This window comes from Pleurodeles waltl, chromosome 8 (assembly GCF_031143425.1).
Source record: "Pleurodeles waltl isolate 20211129_DDA chromosome 8, aPleWal1.hap1.20221129, whole genome shotgun sequence".
NCBI classification, from domain to species: Eukaryota; Metazoa; Chordata; class Amphibia; order Caudata; family Salamandridae; genus Pleurodeles; species Pleurodeles waltl.
The window spans coordinates 1248770336-1248793527 of record NC_090447.1 but is presented as its reverse complement, the minus strand read 5'-3'; the positions used below and the strand labels follow the sequence as shown (position 1 = coordinate 1248793527).

The following is a 23192-nucleotide window of genomic DNA, read 5'->3' as shown; positions in this document are numbered from 1 at the left end:
CGAAGTCACGGCTTCTTATCTGCCTGCAGATCTGAAGCAGTGTCCCCAGTCTGCATACATGCCTACACTTTGACTTCTGCACCCAGCCCACCCCGTGTTGCTGGTGGTGGGTGTTTGGGGTTAACTTGAACCCCAGCCTGTGGATTTCCTAAACCCCAGAGACTAGAATTGTAAGTGTTGTACTTACAGGTAAAAAATCTAACTTTTCTCCCCCCCCCCCCTGTTTCTGAAAATTGCACTGTCCATTTTTAAAACAGATTATTGCCAATGTTTCAAGAACTGTATGATTGATCCATGTGTGACATACAAATCTATTGATGTACTTACCTGCAACTTGAATCTTGTGGTTCTAAAAATAAATTAAGAAAATATATTTTTTCTGTATATAAAAACCATTGGCCTGGAGTTAGGTCATTCAGTGTGTGCTTCTTCTATTGTCTGTGTGTGTACAACAAATGCTTTGCACTACCCTCTGAGAAGCCTAACTGCTCGACCACACTACCACAAAAGTGAGCATTAGTAATATCTACTTTAGCCTCTGTTAAGCCGATGGGGAACTCCTGGACTCTGTGCACACTATATCTCATTTTGATATAGTGTATGCAGAGCCAGCTTCCTACACTTTTTTCTATGGAAAGTAGGTCCTAACTATAACTACCTACTGCTGACTACTAGTAGGTAACTAAAACACCTCCTCCCCTTTTTTTTAGCAGGCCATGATGTCTAGCTGAATCCTTATTTGATAAGCAGAAAGTAAAGTTACTCAGGCCCTACTTCTCTTGTATTTATTGCAAATTTTACCTTCATTCCCATTGTTGTGGGATGCGATAGCTATTCTAGTCCATTGTTATTGACGAAGCTAAGAAAGTAGTTAAATCCATTTTATTCTATTCACCATCATGGAAGTTGCATTTATTCATAAACACTTGTCTGCTTCTATGCAGGGAGAGTGGAAAGGTAAATGCAGAAAATTCGTTGACTAGCTAAAGACCACATTGGCTTAATTCATTGTTTGATATCCATTGTTCTTTATAAAATGTCACATGAACTTTACTAGAGAAGATATTTCAGTCTAATGAAGATGACCGCCGTGACTGAGAGCTAGCATGGTTGTTGAATATTTTTTTTATGGCATAGTCTGATTATGTTTCCAGGCGAAAAAATAGCCTACAAAGCTTTCAAAGTAAAGTTTTCCTGATTTTGCCAGAGTAATACCTTTCTTTTTTTGTTTATTTAGGACATATTTATGTTTATCACAAGGCAGTTGAAGGGACTGGAAGATACAAAGAGTCCTCAGTTCAATCGATATTTTTATTTACTAGAGGTAAGCCTAATGACTTTCTGTTTATCTATTGTTTTTGATTGCCATTTATTGCTTTTTGTCTGATATCTTGTTTTATCCTTTCCTCCTAGAACATTGCGTGGGTTAAATCGTATAACATATGCTTCGAGCTAGAAGATAGCAATGATATCTTTACCCAGTTGTACCGAACACTTTTCTCTGTTATAAAGTAAGTTAATTACAATCAAAGGGTCTACAGCTAACATTTCAATGAATGAATGAATGCTTAATGCTTGTAGCCTGCAATATGGGAAATGGCTAGTAATAATTTCTGGTAAGCAGAGCACATATATCAACAAAAGGGTACAGCAAGGCAGAGAAAAAGTTTACATCAGTTACATGATCACTACACCCTCTGTGCGAAAAGATGGGTCTTGAAAGCCCTTACTAATTATATAAACTTTCCCTACAATTGTGGCATGTGTTTTCCTAGTAAAAGAGAAAACTAATTTGTTCTTCCAAACAAAGTAGTATTGATTGTTCCCAAACTAAGAAAATGACTCAAGTAGGGTAGTCTTGTAATTATCAGCTGCAGTTAACCAGCTTCATTGAATTGCATAAACAGGGTCCTAGAATATACAGGATCAAGTATTGGAATTCCCTTTACATTGAAAGTCCCGTGTCATTGTTTGTTTCATAACCTTTGATTTTTAGCATAGTTTTGTACGTCTTTCTTAACTGTTTTTTTTCAAATGTCCAGTGGGTCCTAGTGGATAAGTGTCCTAAAGTTTGGGGTTGTTGATGTGTGTAATGAGGGCCACTGATCTTCTGGTGTGCTGAGGACAAAAAGGTTGATAGTTTTCATCCTACTTGGTATTGACAGTCGCATAATGTCTAAATACCTCGTTGGATAACACTTGTGAGATTTTTTCACTGTATAGTTTGATTAGCAACTACTTATGTTCTTTTGTTTTATTCCTTGAAATATGTTTTTATTGTAATTTGTGCTCACCTTATTTTAGTTGTGAAAACAATCCGTGGTTTAAAAAAAATCAAGCTGAATAGTTGATATACAGAAGAATTGATTGGTATTTATACTGATGAAAGTTAATTTGATTAGTGTGTAAAGCAAAAGATTAAGTCATGCAACAAAGCCTTATATAAGCACCACGTCTGAGTGCTTATGTCAGTTTCTTTCTTTCTTTCCACGGCTTCCTATATGGATCCAAAGCTCCACTCCCAACCTTAATGAATCTAAAAGACTTGCACATTCTGCTTGGAAACAATGCCACACTGAAGACAACACAATTGCTTTGCCGACACCACAGGAAACAGATGTCTGACACAGTCCCGTACTGACGCAGTGTCTTTCTCACCCATAACCTGGCCAGTGCCGACTCCAATGCAAACTTTCACACTGGCTGCAAGATTGATGTTGTTTCTCATCACCCAGGTGTCAGTACAGACTTCACTGGCCCCTATTAGACGACCTGGTGAGAACAACTATGTCTTACCATACTGATGTCGGTCTGAGCTTGACTGATGTGTCGTTAAAAGATCACAAAAGCAGAAAACAGTTGCTATGCAGCCTGACTGTACCCCAGTGCCTCTACCAAGACGCAGCTATGCGTGGAGGCTCTATTCTCGTTTTTGGTTCTGATCCTGTGCCACAACGAGGAGAACCCCAGGATACTGACAATGACTTACTTCTCCCTCATTATGCTGATGGTGCCTTGTAACTTGACTTTATAAGTGCTGTTGGGCTTGACACTTCCCCTGAAACAGCTCCAGTTGTCTCACGGACCTACCAACTTAAGAAAGTGCCTCATCCACAGTGGTGGTTAGGAGGGCAGTTGAGTTATTAGATTTGCCTCAACCCTCCATTGAGAATAAGATAATTGTTCTGAGGGTGATTCGCCAACCTGGCCCAACAACTTTAGAGTCTGAATACCTTGGGGCCTCTTCGGCTCAGACGATCCATGATGACCAGGATGCTGCTAAATAGATCATTGTACTGGCCTAGCCACAACAGTTTGCATTGCAGTGCTGTTAGTACAAATATCTTACTTTGCAGACGCAACTGCATGAGGTCGACTGAATTTTCCGGCGATGTGCGGGCATTGCTGATGGTCATTCCCTTTGATGGGTCTTAACTATTCTTACAGAAGGTGGACTTTGCACTGGAAAGATTTAAAGATTGTAATGCCACAGCGCATTCCTTAGGGCTTTTGACTCCTGCAAAACAATTCCTCCATCTACAAACTAAGGAGCTACTTCAGAGAGAGAACCTAGTTGACTGATACCTTCTCAGCCACTGATGCAGCAGACACCCTTTTTGTGGCTACTGATGCAGCACCCACAGACAAATCACAGGCTAGCAGGGCACAGTCCTCCAGCTCCTCTTTGCCTGCATCATTGTCCACCTTGCTGTTTGTTTATCCTCAGCAACTCACCTAACCGGTAGAAGGCAGGATTTAGCAATTCTTCCCGGTTGACAATCCATCACGTCCGACAGATGGCTTTTACATATGATCAAAAGGGTGGAAGCTCTGCCTTAAATTTCTTCCCCCACCCCAACTACTTCCATCACCATCTCGGATTTTCTCACCTCCTTACCAGACAAATTGATGCTGAGACCTTTTTGTTTTAAGATTGTGACTCCCTTGCTCATTGGGTAGTTAAATTTTCTACCTGTTTTTATTTTGCCTTTTCACCAACCCTGTCACCCCCCCCCCTCACAAAAATCGAGGAGATTCTTCATTGTTTGGTCCCTAAAAGGACTTGGAGGTCCTATATTTATCATACCGGACGCTATTAAGTAAGATTATCAGCTTTTTGTGTGTTTTTAGATCTATTAGGCATTTTCCAAGAAACACGCCCCCCCCGATGATCTTTGAGCCCATTCCATTGTAGTGTAATGGTCTGATAGCCCATTCTATTCAGGTCCATGGCTCCTACAATGGCTTTGGCAGGAGGGCTGTTGTCTTGCTATCTGGCAGACTGCGACATTGGTGTTGGTGCATTGATAAAGCACTGCTTCCTTCACAGCCAAGTCTGACGAGAAGGTCACTTTGCTCGCTCATAGTCCATTCCATAGATCTTCATCTTTGGGAGGTCCTGCTTTTGATATCCATTCAAAAAGCAAGTAATCTGTAGTTAGATATATTCTTCAGAATAGCTAATTACATACCTTTGGTGATGTTCATTCTGGTGGGTACTCTGTCTAAATCTAGATTCTTCACTCCTCTCCCATCTTCCAGTTTTGTGAAATGGCTTTTGTTTGACATGTCTAATAAGGTCCCAAGTTGGAATTCAGCAAGCTTTACCAATATTTGTTTTGTGCTAAGCATCCAGGGAAGCGGAAAGGGAAAAGACAAGAAACTGACGTCTGCGCCCAGGAGTGGCCTTTAAATGTGCTCTTCTGTCACTTGCGGGTTGGTATGGAATCAGTACAGAGCCATATAATACCACCTGTGAGTGTGTGGTGGCATAACATTAAAAATCTCCAGATCTAGTCTAATGCTTCGAGGATAGTCAAAAAATTGAGGAATTTGCTGTTAGGTTAATCCACCAGGAAGCGCATTATGGAATGTAAATAATTTCGCTATACTATTACCGTTGCAGTTTAGTACTGAATGTATGAATGTTTTTTCGTAAAGTTGATGTAAATAGCCTGTATTATTGGGTTACACTAAGTTTAAATTGTAAAAGTCTAAAACAATTTAAAAGTAAAGTTATGGTTTCTTTTGCTCATAACACCTTAGTGTTGGCTTATAACAAAACCTCCGAAATTCCCTTTGAACATAGTTCATGTGAAAATGTGGTTGCCAGATCTGAAAAACGCATACCAATCTGCCAATGATGCTTAGCTACACAAACCATAACTCGTGCTCCGTCATAAAAACAGTAGCTTGCCCACCAAATGCAATGCTCATGATCTTGCACATGAGGTGACAGTTGACACCAGGAACCGTGGTATTAATGTTGACATTACGTATACCCTTACCATCAACATTATGGAGAGCATCCCTTTTAATACAGTATTATTTTTGTGTTTGAATGTGAGTTATTTAATGATGGCAGGTCGTTAATTACTGTTATTTATTGAAAACAATTGTAACATCTCATGAGGTGCATTTGGTGGGGGAGTTGTAGTTTTACAGGCATTTGCTGGGACAGCAGTTGTTATCCCTCCTACAAAGTAGCTCCATAGATCATAACTGCTGCAAACTTTGCTAATGGAGACCCCTTCTCAAATAGAATAGTAAGGGCCTTTGCATGGTGAATTCTGCAATAGATAAAGTAGGTTGCATTGTTAAATGCTGAGGCCTTTTTATAGAGATCTTTATTTCAGGATAGGGATTGTGTGGTCTTGTTTTCAGTATGCACATTTGCAATTCTTATTTAGTTGTGTGGGCATTAAAATATGTTAAAGTAACCGCATGGCTGGACACGTACTAAATAATTAATTGTCTGTTTGTGGTATTCAGAGAGTCAAGTGATAAAGCGTTGTATTTGGTGATAAGTTTGCATCCATTCAGGTGGTGACCTCAACCTAGAAATAAGAGGTGTATAATACTCCAATTGTAACTGTTTAAACTCCTAAAGCCCGGGTTTTTCTACACACACCTTTCCTAAAGCATTTGCCTAATCACATGCATTGAAGAGTAATTGGCTTTGCCCATTGCCCCAGCAGAAACTAGCTCTTCTACAGTCCATGCCCTCCAGTGCTCTCTGCTGTGGCACCACAAGTTCTAACAGTACCAGACGATGCTAAAAAAAACAGTAGTAGTGTGGCATGTCATGCGTGCCAGCAGCAAAAGGGCTGGTACAATGCTGAATGATACACCCCAGACTCCATATTCTAAGATAGAAGCTGCGTGAACTATCTGCTCGTGTCAAGTTTACTGTACTGCATGTTATCTGCATGTGAAGTGCACTTTGTTGCTCTTGCACACTGTACTTGTAGAGGATCCAAAGTGGCTTTAGGTCAGGACAGTGGGACTGGGGTCAAGTCGGGAGAGCAGCTGGGAGGAACTGCTGCTGAACTCGGGGGCAGATGCACAGAGCAAGGTTTGAATGACTTGACACACAAAGGCTCCCATTGCAGGTGTCTATGTTCTGACTGGTGACATCTGATGAAAGTGTACGCATACAGTTCTGTGTAGTTTGTGGGTTTAGTGAACAGTATGTGCTGGTGGTTTGTGGACTGAAAGGCCTGCTAATGGGCACTTGGCAAGTATTCTGTAAAGAAAATAAATGGCCAATCTGGTCTTTTAAGGCCTTCCCATTCTTTGGGCAGCCTCACAAGGGAGAGTACATTGCAGAAGAGGGCTCCACTTAGGAATGATTACTGCAAGAGTGGTCCCTCGTTAATTGCGTTGCGTGGCTTCAGTTCTAGCCTCAACAAAAACACAAGGGAGAACTCTTGAACGCCTACCGGTGGAAGAACAAAACACCATAAGTGCCAACAACTCTCACAGATCAGCAGTCACTCACTACCCGAAGAACTCACATCCCATACAGTAGTTGTTATATACTGTTGCCATCACTCATAACACTCAGTGTCTAACTTTCCAAATGGCACCCTCACTCTTCACACGTGTACTCTTTCACTGCCACCAGTGAATACAGCCCTCACAGGCTAGCAGTCACACAGCACCAGTAGCGCTCTCTTACCCCTCATCAAGTAACAGTTTTCTACACTGGACAGTTCTGTTACATGCCTCACAGACTAGCAGTCAAATGCCTACCTGAAGCTGTCTTGCACCCCACACAAACTAGCAGAAAAGAGCCTTCTGATAACTGGAAGTACCTTTTTTGTTGTGGATGTTTGTGTGACTATATGTAAGACTACTTTATTGGGTGTAATAGTACATGCATGCGTCCGAGGATGAGTGACTAACTTTGGTAATGAGTAATTGAGTATATGGGTGGATGGATGAGTGACTGCATCAATGGATTCATCCAGAAATGTTCAGTTGTTAACCAGACAAATAAGCATCGCCAGAGTTTAGTAATTCGGTAGTTATTCGTGATTACGTGAGCTCTGGCTGACAGCCAAATGTTTCTGTAGCCAAAAATAAGATTAAGCAGCTACATGTACGTGGTGTGATGAGGTACTGGAAATGCTGGTTACCCTAAACATCTTTCTTAATTCAGCTCTTAAAAGCTGCTACGTATCTATATTCATTTCTTTTAACCTTCTAGATATTTTTCTTCAATCATTTGAGTAAGGCGCATATCCAGTTGACGTTCACCATACAACCTTCACAGTGTGGTAGATGCCAGCAAGTTGTCCACCGTAATGGAAAGGAAAACGTTTCTGGTGAAACACCAGAACGTTTTTCTTTTTAAAAATCAGTCTGAAGGCAAGAGAAAAGAGCCCCTTGTATCCAGAGATTGAGATTTTTTTTTTTTTTGCCGTGACAAGCATGCTCCGTCAGTTGATGCCACAACAAAACAAAAATGAAAGCAGACCTTGCTAACAACCTAGTCTGCTTCCACTTTTGAATGGTGGTGGTGGGGATCATATGGGACATGGAGTTGAATCCACTCCACTGGATACCAGGGATAATGTTGTTTCTGGGTGGTCACATGGCAACCTCCCAACTCCCTTCAACCCTCTCGATGGGCAAATGCCTGTGATCTCTGAACTATAATAGACTTTCTACCCCCCTCCAAACCCTGGGATGGCAGATAGGGGAGGTTTACCCCCATTTATGCCTCCTCATACATACCCAGTGCACTAGAACACCAGCGAGTGATGCAATTACTCTTTTGGAGGGGGTCCACTGCTACCCATGAGCCTGGGCCCACCCCAGGGCATAACGGTATTTCTGCCTCATGGAGGGTTGAGGGGGGATTTGAAGGATGGAGGTGTTTATCTGCTGTTTGCCCCTCTGGTGGACAAGGCTAACATCTAGCTAAACACCAGAGAAAAGTGGTCAGAAGTAGAAAAAAAAGTAAAAGTGGGGGTTGGCCTGGCGAAGCATGGGTCTGTCTCCCCACTCAAAAAAGGGCCCAACATTGTTTCTGCCCTGCCCCCTTTAGGGCAGATTGGGGGGAGTTTACCTCCAATCTGCACCCCAAAGGGGTGAAAAGTACACTAGACCTCACAAGGAAAAATGGTCTCTTAAAGGAGTGGGGTGGCTCACTCTGGCATAGAGCTTTGCCCCCACCCCATATCAGGCCTAACAGTTCACCACAATTTTGGCCTCAGGGGAGTAGAAAGCCCACTACACGAGGAATATGGAGTGGGTGTGGGCTGCCTGGCATTGGGCCGATCCCCCACCCTTAAGGCTCCGATAGTCTTTGTGCCTGCCTGTAGCATCCCCATGGCCAGCGATAGGATTTTTTTTTTTGTGTGTGTTTTTGGCAAATGAACTGTCAGAGTTGGAGGTAAGTCAAAATTTCCTCTTATTTGCCAAGGTGAATAGCTGCACTATTGAGGCTCGAGCTTGCCCGCCACCCAGGGAAACCCACCAAACCTATATAGTTCTGAAAACTAGACACCCAGCAGTGTGGAGGTTAGTGTGCCGTGCGTGGGTCCCACGTTTTCTTACCCCGAATTCCCAGCAGATCTCAGATGACTACAATAACTTCTTCCTCACATTTCTGTGAGGAAAACCTGATGGAATTTTTTTAGCTTCATGCAGTTCCTCCCACCAAGAATTCCTACACTTCTTCCAATAAAACGGTACCCCACTTGTGTACATTGGTCTGGCCCCCGTAACTGGAATGTATCAAACCACTATGGCCAGTGGCTCACATTTGATCTGGATATGTTTTGTGGGGAAAAGTTATGTCATGTGAAGTGTAGCGTGAAGTGCTCCAAATGTCAAAAGGGCTCAGCATTGCAGGTGGAAAAGCCTCAACAGCTAAGACCTTAAAATGGGTTCAAGATGTATTTTGCTCCCTAGTTTGTGACATGGACTGGCTTCTTTTTAAATGAAATACAATTAGAAGTACATTAAGATACACTGCAGCTATTCTCTATTAAAAAACAACAACAAAAAATGTAGAGAAAAATCTTCTGTAAAACTTGTTTGTGATCTGAAGATGAGCAGAACTGTCCAGAGTTTGACTTCATTAACAACATTTCCGATGAAGAAATAGGATTACAAATAACTTTCCTCCCTCTATATTACCAGGACCTATCTTTGATCTAGCCTTGTGTTACCCGTGGCTTTTGCGAGGTGCAGCTTAATGTTTGTCTTAACATGTGCAGATTAGACTTATTATGGGGGGGGCGGCAGTAGGGTCGTCCTCATAGTCAGCAATAATGTTCAACATTCTTTTAAGGTGACTATTTGCTCATCCCTTGCCACTCATACAGTAGTTAACTTGGATTCTACAAATAAAGATAAACAATTATAAGTAACCAATCCAACCATGCATAATTATTTGGATTTGTGCACAACGTTATCTGACGGTTAGTGCTTAAATAACATTTCCCTTGTCATAGGTTGAATTTGCTGTTAAATTGGCACCACCCATTTCTCTGGAGTGGTTGTGTTGGGTGGAGAGGGCTGTCATTTAAACCATTTATTCACATCTTTTGTATTTTCTTTTTTTAAATATGTTGTGCTTATTTTATTTCAGCAATGGACATAATCAGAAAGTTCATATGCACATGGTGGATCTGATGAGCTCTATCGTTTGTGAAGGTGATACCGTGTCACAAGAACTCCTAGATACAGTTCTAGTAAATTTGGTTCCTGCACACAAGGCAAGTCCTGATGAAGAAGATTATTATTTGTTGAGAAATATGTTCTTAAAATCATATGTAGAAAAGTTAACCAGATGAAGATTGGTTCAAATGCAAATTGCATTGATGTGGCGACAAGTCATTTAGAGCCCTCTCACAATAAATGTTTAAAGAGTTCAGGCACATAAGTATAAAATGTTAAACCAGACCGAAATGTTGATCCAGTATAGTGTGAGAGCTTCATGTCCTTCCTTGTTTAGCATACATCTACTTGTTATTGGAGTGTTTTACTCTGTGTACTTGACTCTCCCTTAAACTGATATACATTGTAGTAATAGTGAACCTTTCTGATCTGACCTAAATAAATTGTTTATGGGAGTCACATCTGTAGGAAGCTGGCCTGGTGTGTGGTGAGCACCTATGGTGTTATCACCTTATAAAAGGTCCAGGTATCCCCTATTAGTGAGGTGCAGTCAGTGTATAGGAAGCTAGACTCTAAAGGTAGCTGTGGATGAGCAGCCAACACTTATCCAGGAGACATGCAAAGTTTATGCAATAACGCAGTAGTCACATAATACTTGCACACATGAAAGATGTGCACAGTGTTACAAAAATAAAGGTACTTTATTATGGTAACACAATCACTGAAATACTAGATAGGCAATAATCCAATAGGAGGTAAGTACAGAAGCAATCGGAAACTAGCATAAAAAGGAATAGAAAACAGTGAAATATCAGTAAACAATAGAGATCCTAGGGGGAGACCAAACCATATACTGAAAAAATGGAATGCGCCCTAGCAACCTGGAGAGAAGAGGCAAGTATCTGTTTATTTTTTTCCTAAACCCACAGAGAGACTTGGTAGAAGGACTGTGCAATACCCAAACAAGACTGGAAGAAACAAAAGATAGATCCTGACAAAAGAGGACCTACAAATGAAGAGGACCAAGTCCAGTTGAGGTTGGAGTGTCTGTTTGGGGCAGGAGCCACTACCCACCCTTCTGGAGATGCAGGACCAGGTTGACTATGAAAACAGGAGTTGGCTATGCAGCACAGAAGCAGGAGAAGAGTTCCAGGAGTGATGCAGCCGATGTCCCAGCAGTAAGGAGAGCGAGAAGTTGTGGATGCAGCCCCCACAGGCAACTCACAGGCAACAGGCACAGGAGTCGCAGTGAGGCCCACTCAGTACACCTGGAAAGGAGTTCAACATCGCTGGAGCAGCAGGCAGGAAAGTATGAGTTGCAGGGAAGAATGCTGGAGGCTGGGGCTACACACAGCCTGAAGATCCATTGGAAGGAGAGCCAGCAAACCTTGGTAGCTGCAAGAGTCACGTGTGCTGTGGTACTGTCCTGCAAGGAGTGGCAAAGACTCACCACCTTCAAAGTTGGACAGCTGGTAGAGGGGGCCACTCGGGACCACCACCTGTGTTGCAGGATCCACACAGCGTTGCAAGAGAGAGGATCCACATGGCCGGTCGTTGTTGCAGTTGGTGCCTGCAGATGCAGGGGAGTGACTCCTTCACGCCAAAGGAGATTCCTTCTTGCTTCTCTTTGCAGACTGAAGAGTTGCCACCCTCCGAGGATGCACAGCTGGGGAAATGTTGCAGTTGGTGGAAGGAGCCGGAGAAACAATAGTGTGGGGGTGAAGTCGTCGCAGGAGCTGCAGATTGTATGTTCCTGTAAAGTCCAGTTGCGGTTCCTGTGGCCAGAAGATGGAGTAAACATTGCAGAGGAGTGCTGCTGGAATCTTGCACGTCGAATCTGAGGACCCACCCAAGAGGGAGACCCTAAATAGCTCTAGAAGGGGGATTGGTCACTTAGCAGCGGGACCACCTATCAGGAGGGGGATGTCACCTGACTGACCTGGCCACCCAGATGCTCCCAGCGACCTCTGTCCACCTTGGTTTCAAGATGGCAGAATCAAGTGGCCACCTGGAGGAGCTCTGGGCACCACCCCTGGGTTGGTGATGGACAGGTGAGTGGTTACTTCACTTTCAATTGCCCAGTTTCACACCAAAGCATACCAGGGGCTGGGGGAGGCTACCCCTCCCAAGACCTGTCACACCTATTTCCAAAGTGAGTGGGTGTTGCCTCCCTCTCCCAAATTAAATCCTTTGTTCTGCCTTCCTGGGCTTTAGCTAGTTGAGCAGCAGGAGGCCAGAAACCTGTCTGTAGGATAGCAGCAGCGCGGGCTGCCTGGAAAAAACCCTGCAAACTGATAGGAGCAGTGCTTGGTGGTCCTCTAAGGAGTCCCCAGAGTGCATGGAATCATACTGCCAATACTGGCAACAGTATTGGGGTATGATACCGACATGTTTCATACCAAACATGCCTAGGTTTGGAGTTACCATTGTGTAGGTGGACATAGGTAACGACCCATGTCTAGTACACGTGTAAAATGGCGTCCCCGCACTCACAAAGTTCAGAAAAATTTAGCTGGAGTTCGTGGGGTCACCTCTGCTCATACAGGGGTGCCCTCACACACAGATATCTGCACCCTGCCCTCTGGGCTAGGACAGCCTACCATAGGGTTGACTTATAGTGACCTGGTGCAATGATCTGTAGTGAAAGGATGCATGCACCTTTTCAGGCAGGCTGCAATGGCAGGCCTGCAGACCCATTTTACATGGGCTCCTATAGGTGGCATAATACATGCTGCAGCCCATGGGGGAACCCCTGGTGCCCCAAAGCTCTCGGTACCATATACTAGGGACTTATAAGGGGGCATCAGTTTGCCAAATGTGGGATGTCTGTGATCCAAGCAACCAAATTTAAAGGGCGTGAGCACAGTCACTGGAATCCTGGTTACCAGGATCCCAGTGCACACAGTCAAAACCTACTGACAACATGCAAAAAGTGGGGGTATGCATGCCAAAAAGAGGGTTCTTTCCTACAACATCAGTGGTCGTATTATATCAGATTTTCTTTTGGGGGGGTGGGGGGGTGAGGAGATATGGATATTGGACTTTGCAACGCCCATATATTACTCCCCAAGATGCATAATTTCATGTTAGTTTTTTAACCGTTTCATCTTATATAAAACAGTTTTTGAAGTGTCTTTGAAGAATTAAGCTTTTAGGCAGCATTTCAATGCTTTATCTTCTTCCTGTTAAGGATTCAAGCCCTCTCTGGGACTTGGATCTGTCTTGGATTTGCTCTTGCATGAGCCATTTGGGAAACTGGACTCCAGTAACTTAGTCACAATTTCTCTTTCAGGAGGATCAGTGAGTTTTGGCCAAAGGACCATGGATTTTTTTTTGATTTTTTTTACCACTGGGACATGGTGGTTCTTCTTATGCATCTCCATCATGTACACTTTCCTGTATCTCTGCACTTGTTTGGAAGAAGTGCACAGCAGGGGTGGAATTTATTGATGTGTTTCTCACCATGATAAGTTTCAGTTTTTAAGACCTGTAATCTCACCTGATAAACCATGACGATGCATTGGTAACTTATTTGAAACTCAGCATCTGAGTACAGTGTCAGTAAAACTGCATGTATCTATAAACCGTAATGTAAAGGGAGCTTATTTGCCCGTGTCAACAGAGGACTCAAAAGATTGTCATTTCTTCTGGCTGATATTTTGCCATTTGTTTTAACATAAATATCAAACAGACAGATTCTCCTAGTGAAAATGTGAGCTGCGTGACTGCTTCTTGCCAAAGTTACAATTTTACATTGTTTCTGCTATTATCCTTCCTAATCCCAACAGAACATAAATATTTTTTTAATTTATTTTTGGGAGGATTGTAATGATATATCTTAACCTCCTGCCAAGGGAAAGCATTATGGGAAGTTAAGTTTGTTTTATTATGAAGAGATAATGTTTTATTATTTTAAAACACAAGATTGTTAACCATTGGGTTTGAGTATATGGCCAACACCCTGGCCAAACCTAAATTGCTTTTAAATGGGGGTGGTCTTTATTTTATAGTCTGGTCTAAAACCAGGTCCTTCATCGAGTGGTTACTGGACATGATGGGAAACCATATTCAGTTGGATGTTGTAAGTGGCAGTGCTGATGGTAAGCCTTACCTGAGGAATAAGCTGTCAAGTATAGAGTCTGGAAAACGCCTGTTCATGCTTCCAGACAGAGCACTCTGGTCTCTGGTGAGTTCGGTTAAGGGCGCAGAACCTTTCCACATACATAATTATGACCTGCCCAAGGTTAGACTGCTCCCACAAGCCTCTGAATACAACCAACTTTGAATACAGTGAATTAGGAGTGTATGGACCCTGGACTCCTTGAGTGATGTTTGATCTTAATTGTTATGTTGTGTCATCTGTATCCAGTGCTTAATTTGTGAAAGAATAAATGCTGAGGCTCATAGTTTTGCTCAGAAGCCTATGACCAGCACCTTCAAATGTTGGGGTTGACGAATACCGAGACTGCATATTCTTGATTCCTCCTCATGCGTCTTTTATCTACCACCAGACAGCCCCTGTCCCTATATCTCAGGCTTTCGTATTCTTTTTGATCCGTAGTTTCTTTCTTTGTCACTGTTTTCTCTGCATTCTGTTTCTCCTGCTTTCCCTCTGGTGTGTGTTTCTCTGTTTTGCTGTGGGTCAGTCTGAATAGGGGGGAAAAAAGTGCAGATCCCAAACAAGGAGGGCTGGTGGGCCCAACCTGCAAACACCAGTGCAAATTAAGCATTGGTGAGCCCACCTATGACACTAAATCGAGCAGTAAATGGAGGGATGAGAGTTTAACTTGGAAATTTGAAAGGGATTAGCTTTTGCGTCTTAAGCATGATGGTCCTAACAAGGGTGCTTCATTTTGACACACGCTGACCTCAGGACAGGGCATACTTTGTACTGTCTTTAGCCATGTGCATTATGACAGTGGGTATGGAGGCTTCTCCTTTGCCCAAAAGCTGCATCTTACACCCACTGGCCCTTGCGCAGATGGTTTGGTAGCAAACACTTAGCCTAGTCCACCCCCCCCATAGAGTGAGGACCCCTAATTTGCAGCGATTTATCTTGTTCAGCAAGCAACGGGGATACACCACATGTTTACAACACATCTTTTTCCCTTTTGCTGTGCTTCCCAACTGCATAGCACTGATTTTTACACAATGACACTGTGTGTAGTGCATGGCCTTAGGCACACAGATCCCCATCTCCAAAAACAAGAGACCACTATGCACATGCTTTGTGTACAGCAGACCATGCAAATGCAAGCGTTGTTATGCTCCCAAATTTACTCTGCAGGTCTTTAGCCACTCAATGTGGACATTGGATTGTTCCCTTTCTTTCCCTTGTCAAGGCCACATAGGTGTGCTCTCTGTGGACGTGCTTGTGGCACATCCCTTGGGCAGTGCCAAGAGGGTTTGAATTTGCAAGGGTGGGGAGAGGTTTGAATTTGCTAATTGAGCGTGAGGATAACATTCCCCTTACTTTCTGTGGTTTGGTGGGTAGGGTTGTTGACATAACTTTCCCATTCTTGGGTAAGACTGGAGCAGAAGTTAAAAAATGGTGTGGGGTGGGGTGGGGTGGGGTGGGGTGGGGTGGGGTGGGGTGAGGTGAGGTGAGGTGAAATGTCACCATGTTCCTTTCCGGGCCTTTGCAAGGCCAGGCTGCATTTTGTACTGCCAGTGGATAAAAGGAGAGTGAACACACTCCTTTTGGAGGACAGTGTACTCTTCTAGACAATGTTTGTGTTTTATATAAGTACTCTTACACACTGTGGTTTCACTAGTGGTGTGCTTCATTATCTAGTCCTTGTTGAGATGCAACAAGGTAGCTAGGTGGGCCCAACCTCGAAACTCAAGGGTGCTCTTTGTCTTCTGGAGGGATCTATAACTAAACTTGTCTTGGATGTCCTACAATATCACTTAATGTTTTTATTTAGTTTATCGTCCCCCCAGCAAAGGTTAAAAACACGGGTCGATGCTACCGAAGGAAATTACGCACTCCTGCTTCTAAGGTCTTCATGGTTTAGCCTGCAAACGCCCAAACTGTTTCATTGGTCTTTGAACCTTGTAGTCCGAAACCTACTTGCAACCCTATTTAGAATTATGTGAGCTGTGCACCATGCTTGATGCCACATCAGTCATAACAAATCATACATTCTAGCATTTCTTACAAATCCTTCTGGGGGACTTACTCCGTATAGTTGTTGTGGGTAAGAGAAAAATTACGTACATATTGATAGCGGTCGCAGGCATTATTCCATGTTTTCTGTGATGTGCCTTGTTAACACTACTGCAAAATTGTTTGTACCATGTGGAAGAAACCAAGTTCTCAAATTCAGATTCTGTTCTATAAAGCAGCTACGTACTCAAACAGAGCATATTCTGAAGTATCTGTGTATCAGTGGATATAATCATTAGGTAATCAAAGTGCCTGTTCATTCTACAAGCATTCGTAGCGTCACGTGTCCATGTATCCAAAAATAATAATAATAATAAAGTAATCCGGGTGCCCATTCATCCTTTGTGAATTTGCAGCATGCAGAGACAGAACACAGGTTTTATTTTCTTATGTCTGGCCACATAGTGCGGGGTGGTGGTTTGCCTTTTCACACACTACAAAGAGAACCCAAGGCAAACTAATTTTAGTTAAGTAAAAAAAAAAAAAAAAAAACCCCGGATTGCCGTACTATATGGCTCATCCTCATTGGATTTTATTCTATTGTTAGTATCTTTTTCCAATTTGTCTTATTTTATATTGCATTGTCCCTTTTGATTCTTCGATTGGCGTGTTCTCTCTATTGATGTGATATTTATTTAACTTGCAAAATACCTCCACCCCCCTCTAGTGGGTGCCTCTCGGTCACATCACCGCTTTTCTATGGTTTTACATGTATGGTTGGTTGATGAGGATCAGGTATTGTCACTAGTCACAGTGTGTGTGACTACTTTATTATTAGGGTTAAGGTGCAGGTGGCTACTGAGGGATGTTCCTATTTATTTAAGTCGACCCCTATGGTCTCACCAGTTTGGATCTTTTCCAGTTCTATCCTTGCTGGAGAAGTCACTGCTCATTATGCTTAATCTTTGAGGGCATCTGTTAGGGCCTCCCATGGCCGTGCTCCTTCTAATGAAGTGCAGCCTGTCTTGGCCTCCCTGAGTCTAAACTCAGATTCGTATCCCTCCCACTTGGTAAATTCTGACTTCCATGTATCTATACTCGGGCCCACTTGCTTTTCCAGTTTCTGGTTATTTCTTTTTTCCCAATCATGTATGCTAGGTCTTGGAAGCGGCCAGTGATCTTGTTTTTTACATGTGTGGAACCAGCTCAGCAGGCATCGGCTCGCTAAGCAAGGGACCTCTTTATCTAGGACTGTCGATAGGGTGTGCGCAATGCTCTTCGAGTAACCTCCCAGCCGAGGACATTCCCAAAGCATGTGAAAGAATGTGGCATGCAGTTCATTGCAGCGATTACATTGAGCTGTTTGTATGTGATATTTTCTATTGAGTTTTTCAGGTGTAAGATATGCTATTTGCAATATATAAAAATGAATCAACTTAAACCTGGCATTTTTCTGGCTTTTGTTGCATTATATTGGATATTCTCACAGTCCTTGTCCTCAATTCTGTTGCCTAGGTCTGCCTCCCATTTAGTTTTCAGGCTCTCTAACGGTTTCATTAATTCTGTGCGTAACCTCTTGTACATGCAGCTTACTGCTTCATGCTTTCCTGATGATATCACTAGGTATTGACAGCTGATGGATTGGTTTGGTTCTTCTTCTTCCCTTTGCCAGTGACTCTTATTGGTGTCTGTTACTGCTCTGTGTAGTAGGAAATGGCTTCTAGGTAATTCATTTTGTTCCCTAAAGTCCTCAAAAGGAAGGAGCATTCCATTGCCATAGAGCGCTCGCACTTCCACCCATGCCGGTAGCCCCTTCCAGGACAACCTCACCCCCCCCCCCCACTCCTCCCCACCTCTCCTCCCCCATGTGGGAGTTCATCTAAAAAACCCATTGGAAAGTCTGGGGAGTACGGAGTTCTCGTGTTCAGCTTCCTAAGGTGTCGCGCCCAGCACTGCTGTAGGACTTGGAATTCAGGTCTAGGTTTTCTACCTTTGTCTTGGAGCTATAATATTGCCCTACTCAGCGCCTTGAGGTGTGGAGTCAATATAGGGAGTGGTGGTCCTGGTGTCCACTGCCCCATCACCCACTGTGTCAGCCGTTGCAACTGGGCAGCAAAGTAGTAAGCCTCAAACTCCGGGACCGCCATTCCTCTCTCGGTTGTTGGTCTTTGTAGAACTTCCAGAGCGACTCGCGTGTGGCCCTTGCCCCATATGAATTGTGTTATAATCTTATCTATTTCTTTAAAGTATGCCCTTGGTATCCAGAGGGGTAGTGTCAGAAAGCAATATAGTATTCTCGGAAGTGCTACCATTTTAAGTAAGGTCACTCTCCATGCCATGGAGAGCAGCAGCATAGACCAAAATGCTATACTTGTTTTCAGGCCTCTTATGGCTTTTACCAAAGTGCCTTCCAGTAAGTCATTAGTGGTGTGATATATGTGAACTCCCAGGTAAGTAATAGTGCGAGGTTGCCAGGGCAAATACCCCAGCTCATCTGGGGGCTCACCATCTGCCTGTATGGGAAAGAGGCCAGACTTGCTCCTGTTGACCTGGAGTGCTGAGAGGGCTCTGTAACGCTGCAACATATTCCGTACTCCTGGGAGGTCTCTTCGGGTATTCTGGGGGAAAAGGAGCATGTCATCTGCATATGATATACAGTGTTCTCTTTGGTCTGTTTCCAATCCCCTAAATATCTGCCCCTCCCGGACCCAGCATGCTAGGGGTTCTAGGGCTAGTGCAAACAGCAGGGGCGATAGGGGACACCCCTATCTGGTTCCTCTCTCTGCGCTATAAGTCAGGGATATATGTCGCCCTGTGCGGACCCTAGCCGTTGGTCATGTATAAAGCAGGCGGGTCCAGGCAATATACGCCTCGACCAGGCCCATACACTCAAACACATTATATAAGAAAGGCCACTCCAGACTATCAAAGGCCTTTTCGATGTCAACTGTTAGTTCTGCTTCTTCCTGTCTACCAGTTGCACTGGCCCTCAAGACTGGGCACAGGCACTGTATGTTATGCGCTCTGCTTCTACCTGGGATAAATCTTGATTGGTCTACATGAAATAGTGTAGTCTTGTGTGGTAACAGACGTGTTGCCAGTATCCTGCTGAGTATTTTATAGTCCGTATTTAACATTGCTAACGGTCTATGTGCTCACTTGTCATTGGGGTTCTTTGCCTGGTTTTATCACAGGTATGATTAGGGTGTCTGAGGGAGTATGCAAAGGGCCCTAGCCGCATTAAACATGTTGGTCAATCTAGGAGCTAGGGTTTCTTTATATTGATCATAAAATTCAGTAGGGAGTCCATCAGTGCCTGACGTCTTATTTCTGACCATAAGCAATGTTTCCGCTTCTAGAACCTTTTGTAATAGCGTTCGTCGGGCTCCTACGGCCTCTGATATACACCTCCCTCTAATCAGTGGGTTGTGATCTGATAGGGTGCGAGTCAAATATTCTGACGCCTGTACTTGAGCATGCATAACTGGGGAACATAATATAATATCCAAACGGACATGTAAGTTGTAAACACCGGAAGGGAAAGAATAATCTCTGTCTCCAGGATGTTGCCTCCTCCATGAGTCTATTAGCCCCCATTCTGTTTGCCTTCTTGTAAAAGCTCGGGCCACCCTCTCAATCTGTGTCCCTGGTAGGGGTGGGTGCGATCTATCTCAGACCGGGTCCGCTACACAATTGTAGTCCCACCCTCCACTCCCCCCAACCCTCCCAATAGGTACTGGATCCGTTAGGAAGGGGGCCAACACCCCGGATACGCTCTCATAGAATTGTGTTTTGTCTACATTTGGACCATAGATACTCCCCATTATTACATCTTGCCCTTCTAACCTGCCCTGTATTACCACAAATCTACCCTCTGCATCAATGTGCTGCCTCAAGCATTGAAACGGTACTCCTGCCAGAATCCATATCAAAGTCCCTTGCGCATATGCAGAGTACGTTGTATAATATAGCTGCCCTTGCCATCTGCGCCTTCCTTACTCGTCAGGTGTGTTTCTTGTAAAAGGGCGATCTGTATTCCCTCTGGTGTGGAAAGGAGTGAATCTTGTAGCGCTTGGCCATGGTATGCATCCCTGTTATATTCCAAGTAATTATCTTATATATTGTGACGTCTGCCATGCTTGGCTTGTCCCTCTCGAGCATTAATACTGCCCCTCCCTGCTCTTCACCCTTTTGGTGATTCTTTGCCTACCTGTGGTGTGACTCGTGTGGTGATGTGACACCAGACCCCTTGCTCCCCCACCCAAATTAACCGTAAACAATCCCCTAAATTCCCCATCCTCAGGACAAGTAGGACCTCCTTCCTCATCCAAACCATAACACACAACTGAACATTGGCGGAGTTTTCCACCAAACAACACCTCGGGCGGATGCCATCATCAGTCGGCGTCCCACCGACTTCACTCCCCCACTCAACCCGTCTGAGTCTTTATATATCTGGACCCCATTTTTTTGCCCCCAAGTATAGTCATCTGCAGATGTGTAGCCAGTTATGTCGTTGGTGTTGGGCCCCCAATTTTCAGGTCGGTCGGGTGTCTCCCTTGCGTGTTTTGGGTTCTTGTGTCAATTCGTATTAGGGGCCCGTGATGTGTATGGAGTGCCTCTCCTCCGTCTGTGTGGGGGTGTTGTCCTCTGAATGCATCTTACCTAGGTTCAGAAACACTCATCCGCTGTGTGGGGTATAATTTTAGGGAGTCCATCCTCAGTAGAATCGTCACCGTTGGAGATCAAGACCTTACTATCAATGGCTGCCTTCATTGGGCACTCGCTCTCTTGAATCTTTCGTTTCAACGCTGCCACTGTTTCTGCGGCTCTCTGCTGTCCTCTCCGTGCCTCGGTTTTAGTTGGTGTCCCTCCCAGGATGTTTCGCCTTTTCCTTCTGATGTTCTTCTTTCGTACAGTTTTATCTGTTGGCATGGGGGTGGCTAGGGCCATGGTGGTCTTGAACCTCCAGCCAGTCCCATTCAGCTTGAGGTGTTTGAAAGAATTGCGTTCCTTTCAGTAGTAGAGATTCTGAGGCGAGCAGGGAAAATCATGGCATACTTGATATTTAACTGTCTTAGCTTTGTTTTAGCCTCTGTGAACGTTACTTTTTGTTTTTTATGGCCTTGGGATAGACCGGGAAGATCATCACTTTATGATTGTCTATCGTTCTCTTGTTTCTCTCTTGCTTTTGCTAGGATATGATCTCGATCCGAGTAGTGTAAGAGACAAACAACAATCTGTCTAGGCGGCATGCCAGGTTGCGGTGGTTTCGCTGGGACCATATCCGCTCTCTTGTGGTGGTGTGTCATCTCTGTAGCAGCCTTTTGGCTGTCTGAGTGTGCTCCACTGTTAACCTTTGGCCCTCCTGCTCCGTCCTTTTTAGTCATTTTGCCCATAATTTTCAGTTAGGAGGGTATGTAGTTCCCTTTGTTCCGTGCTATATTGGCTGCCTCCCACCGCTCGTGCTGTAGTCCTCTCACCTCGGGCCCCTCAGGGTGTCCTTTGTACACAGTTTAGTTCTCTGTCGCTAGCACCCGGATGCCTGTATTGCAGGAGCAGGATTCAGTTTCCTACGGCCGTAGGGGTTTATTAAATTATTAGTTGTCGATGGTATTATGAGTGCTACTGGGCGCTCATTACAGTGCCTCTGCATCCTCCCCCCTCCCCATGTGGCTAGGCCGGAGATGTGTGCAGCTAGGTCCTCCCTCAACAATGGTTCATAGTGCTGCTTGGTATTAATCCCTGTGGTTCGTGTGTCTCTTGATTGATGGTCAGAGGGCGCTCACTCTTTTTCGTGGCGGCCCTCTCATTCAGTAGTTATTTATCCCTCTCTAGGCTGCTGGTGCTTCTGGCATGCGCTTTCGTCCCTGTGCTTGCTTAGTAAAGTGTCTTGGCGCCCCCCTGAAAGCGCTATGCTGGCTTTGATTACGCTGCAGCTCCCCTGCTTTGCTGCCGCTTATGACCCTTGAGGCGCTGTTCTAAGTTCACTGGTCCGTGTGAAAGTCTACTTTGCCATTACGGACCTGTCCTGCATCGTGGGCCTTTCCGCCATGTTGGTTTTGTCTTGGATGCAATTCCGTCCCTCCAGCCTCCTTGCATCTGCCCAGGACCCCGAGGTGCAGGGGTTTCGGTAGGGGTTCTGCCTTTCTCTGAACCGCTTGCTTTACTGGCCTTCCACACAGCTGCTCACCTCCACAGCCCGGGTCCATCACAAGGGGAAGCACCCATAATTCTCGCCCGAAAGCCTTGTTGCGCGCCTGCTCCTCCCCTTCTCACCTCTGGCTCGCTGTCTTGTGGAGGAGACGCTGTCTGCTGCGCACACCGCTAGCGCTCTGCAGTGTTCTGCGTTGCGGTCAGGCCTGTCTTTACTGTTCCGAGGCCTCTAGAATCTCTCTCCGGCCTCCGCTCTCTCCAGGCCGTGCGCTGCCATTTTGTCTCCACTCCCCTTCGGCGGGTCAGCTCCTGACTTGTCTCAGTTTCTCGTGCATTTTTTAAAAATTTTGGGCTTAGCTGGCAACTTGAGGCAAGGGGTTTGTATAATTTATTACCCAACTGCTGTCCCTGTAAATCGCTCTTTCTACCTTCATCGGTGGCTCCATCCATGATTGAACAATAAAGGTGTTTCCTTCAGACCACCCCATATCCGTTCAGTGAAACCCATAAAATATCATTTTTGGAGCCCTGGATATGGTTGCAAAAGTGGTAAATCCACCTTTGTTCCCTCTCAAAGAGTACTTTTTCAGGGTTCCTTATGTTTACATCCAGCTGTGGTGGGAGTGGATAGTGGCAAGCACCTTTTTGTTGAAATTGTTCTTGAGGTCCATGGCAGGCTGCAAAGTGTCCCACCCCCCCCCCTTTGGTGCAGGATGATATATTTTTTTCTCTATTTCAGTGCTCAGGTTTTTAAAAAAAAAATAAATAGGACATTTTCCCATCAAAACATTAACAAGCTACAACTTGATCTGCATTTGTCGGTTGTGCAGCATGCTTTTTTCTCACAGAATAGTAGCCCTTTTCCATTGCATTGTTTCTGCATCTTGACCCTTGCACTCAAATGCAGGGGAAACAATTTGGTCAGCATCTGGGAAAAATTTCCAGAGGGCCTTCAGCTAATCATTTTACCCGCCCTGTTTGTACATGAAAATTCATCCAATCAAAAGCTTGT

The 23192-nt window shown here is 44.4% G+C and overlaps 1 protein-coding gene across 2 annotated transcripts in view; it reads left to right on the top strand.

The window, feature by feature from the left end:
- PDS5B (PDS5 cohesin associated factor B) overlaps nt 1–23192 on the top strand; it is an 813886-nt gene that overhangs the window by 80567 nt on the left and 710127 nt on the right. For both annotated transcript variants that reach the window (XM_069205557.1, XM_069205556.1), the window contains exons 4-6: nt 1238–1324; nt 1414–1511; nt 9887–10013. In XM_069205557.1, the coding sequence (XP_069061658.1) occupies nt 1238–1324; nt 1414–1511; nt 9887–10013 (312 nt within the window). The remainder of the gene's footprint in view (nt 1–1237; nt 1325–1413; nt 1512–9886; nt 10014–23192) is intronic.